Source organism: Pterocles gutturalis, unplaced genomic scaffold (genome assembly GCF_000699245.1).
Source record: "Pterocles gutturalis isolate BGI_N339 unplaced genomic scaffold, ASM69924v1 scaffold18120, whole genome shotgun sequence".
In the NCBI taxonomy this organism is placed as follows: domain Eukaryota; kingdom Metazoa; phylum Chordata; class Aves; order Pterocliformes; family Pteroclidae; genus Pterocles; species Pterocles gutturalis.
Genome location: NW_010143830.1, coordinates 93,453 through 95,179, shown reverse-complemented (window position 1 = coordinate 95,179; position 1,727 = coordinate 93,453). Strand labels below are relative to the sequence as shown.

The following is a 1,727-nucleotide window of genomic DNA, read 5'->3' as shown; positions in this document are numbered from 1 at the left end:
CTAAATCACGTCCTCCTGCTTACTTGAGGAATCCTCACACCCTGTTCTGAGGGGCACTGAGCACAAACACAGTCACCGGTGGGCACCAGAACAGACACAATAAGAAGGCAGCAGCTGGATCTGGCTCCATTTCATAAGGAAGGTACTAATCAGCTTGTTTGCTCCTCTTCCTCACTTCTTCTCTGACTTAACTGAGAAACCGAGACTTGGCTGTGGTCCCTCCTCCTTATCCCTTGTCTGGAGCGTGTAATGCGTGGCTGTGCACAGAAAGACGCAGGCAGACGGGTGCCGCAGGGCTCTGGCGCTTCAGAAGTAATGATGCAGTGGGGCTGAGTCTCCTGCAAAACAATAAAATGTCTGAATTTGCGCTTATGTTTGCCATATATTTGAGAGACCCGCTGCCTGGCTCCCCCTTGCCCTCTGGAAGGTCTCAACTCGACAGCCTGGCCACTCACACAGAAAGTCAGCTGTTGGAGTCCCCAGAGATCAGGCGATCAGCTGCAGAGCGGCTGTTTCTGAGAGGCCATGCTGTGCTGGGACACATCTGAAAAGCTTTTGGAGAGCAGCCAAAGCCTTCCCTGGCTGCTTCCCTTCCCTATTCTGTATCAGTGGTTTGTGTTTTATTTTGCTGTCGGTGTTCATCTAGTTTCTTTCTTTTAATGAGTAACTTTTTTGAAACCTCCACCAGCTGTATGGGCCCCAGGTCCTGGCTGGCCAGTCCCACCCCTGAGACAGGATCTGCAGCTCCCCCACTTAATCAAATACTGCCCACTATTTATGATATACTGATGTTACGAAGGAAACAGTCAGGTTACTTTTTCCTCCTCTTTTAAAGTTAAATTCCTTGGCTGTTGCATTGATTTTTTTTTTTAATTATTATTTTTTTCCTGATCCTGCTCCTCCTGTTCATGTTATCCCCGAGGAGGGCTGCAAACACTCTAGCACTGATTGTCCCAAATTTCTTTACTTCTTGCTTTTATTTCACCCTCCTCTTTTTCAGGAAAACTTCGAAAAGCTACTATACAACTTGTTACTTCCATTGCCTGAGCAGCAGAAATTTTGGACAAAAATTTTCTCTCCATCTCCCAACGGGCTGGGGAGAGAGCGGGGCAGCCTGAGCAGCGCCTCGGTGGCGCAGGCGGAGGGTCTCCCATGTGCCACACAACTCCGGCAGACAGACCCCACTCAGCACCCCAGGGACCCCCCACCCTTTTGGGGAAGCTGAAGCCCTGGTGCCGCAGGGGCTGAGTCTGTTCCAGCGGGATTGTGCAAACTCAAACCCCGGTGTTTCTCTGGTCCAAATCTCTCTGGTGCACTTTGCACCCTGATTGCAGTGACCTCACGCTGGCTCCCTCGGCAATGTTTAAAGTCCAGGGGAGAGGGGTGCTCACCTGCCTCCTGCGCACAGCAGCTTGCTCCCACTCCTCCCTGCCTGCACATCTGCCTGGACGAGGGCTCCGGGGCCTGGATCTGGACTGCAGCATGCGGCTGCTTTTTGAGGCAGTAGTTCTGTGCCTGACCCTGGGCTTAGGGCAATGCACCGAGGAAGCAACGCAGGAGAACACTGGCCACCAAGCTCCCAAAGCAGAGTCATCATCCTATTCAGAGTGGGGCATCGGGACCATCCGGGACAGCTTTGAAACGGTTAACAGCTACTTCGACTCCTTCTTGGAACTACTTGGGGGAAAAAATGGCGTTTGCCAGTACAGATGTCGATACGGTAAGTG

General features: G+C 51.8%; 1 protein-coding gene across 1 annotated transcript in view; it reads left to right on the top strand.

Moving 5' to 3' along the window:
- The first annotated feature begins 1,482 nt into the window (after positions 1-1,482).
- Positions 1,483-1,727, top strand: part of PLA2G12B (phospholipase A2, group XIIB) — a 10,386-nt gene continuing 10,141 nt past the window's right edge. Inside the window, exon 1 of the mRNA XM_010084893.1 lies at positions 1,483-1,720. Within this exon, the coding sequence (XP_010083195.1) occupies positions 1,483-1,720 (238 nt within the window). The remainder of the gene's footprint in view (positions 1,721-1,727) is intronic.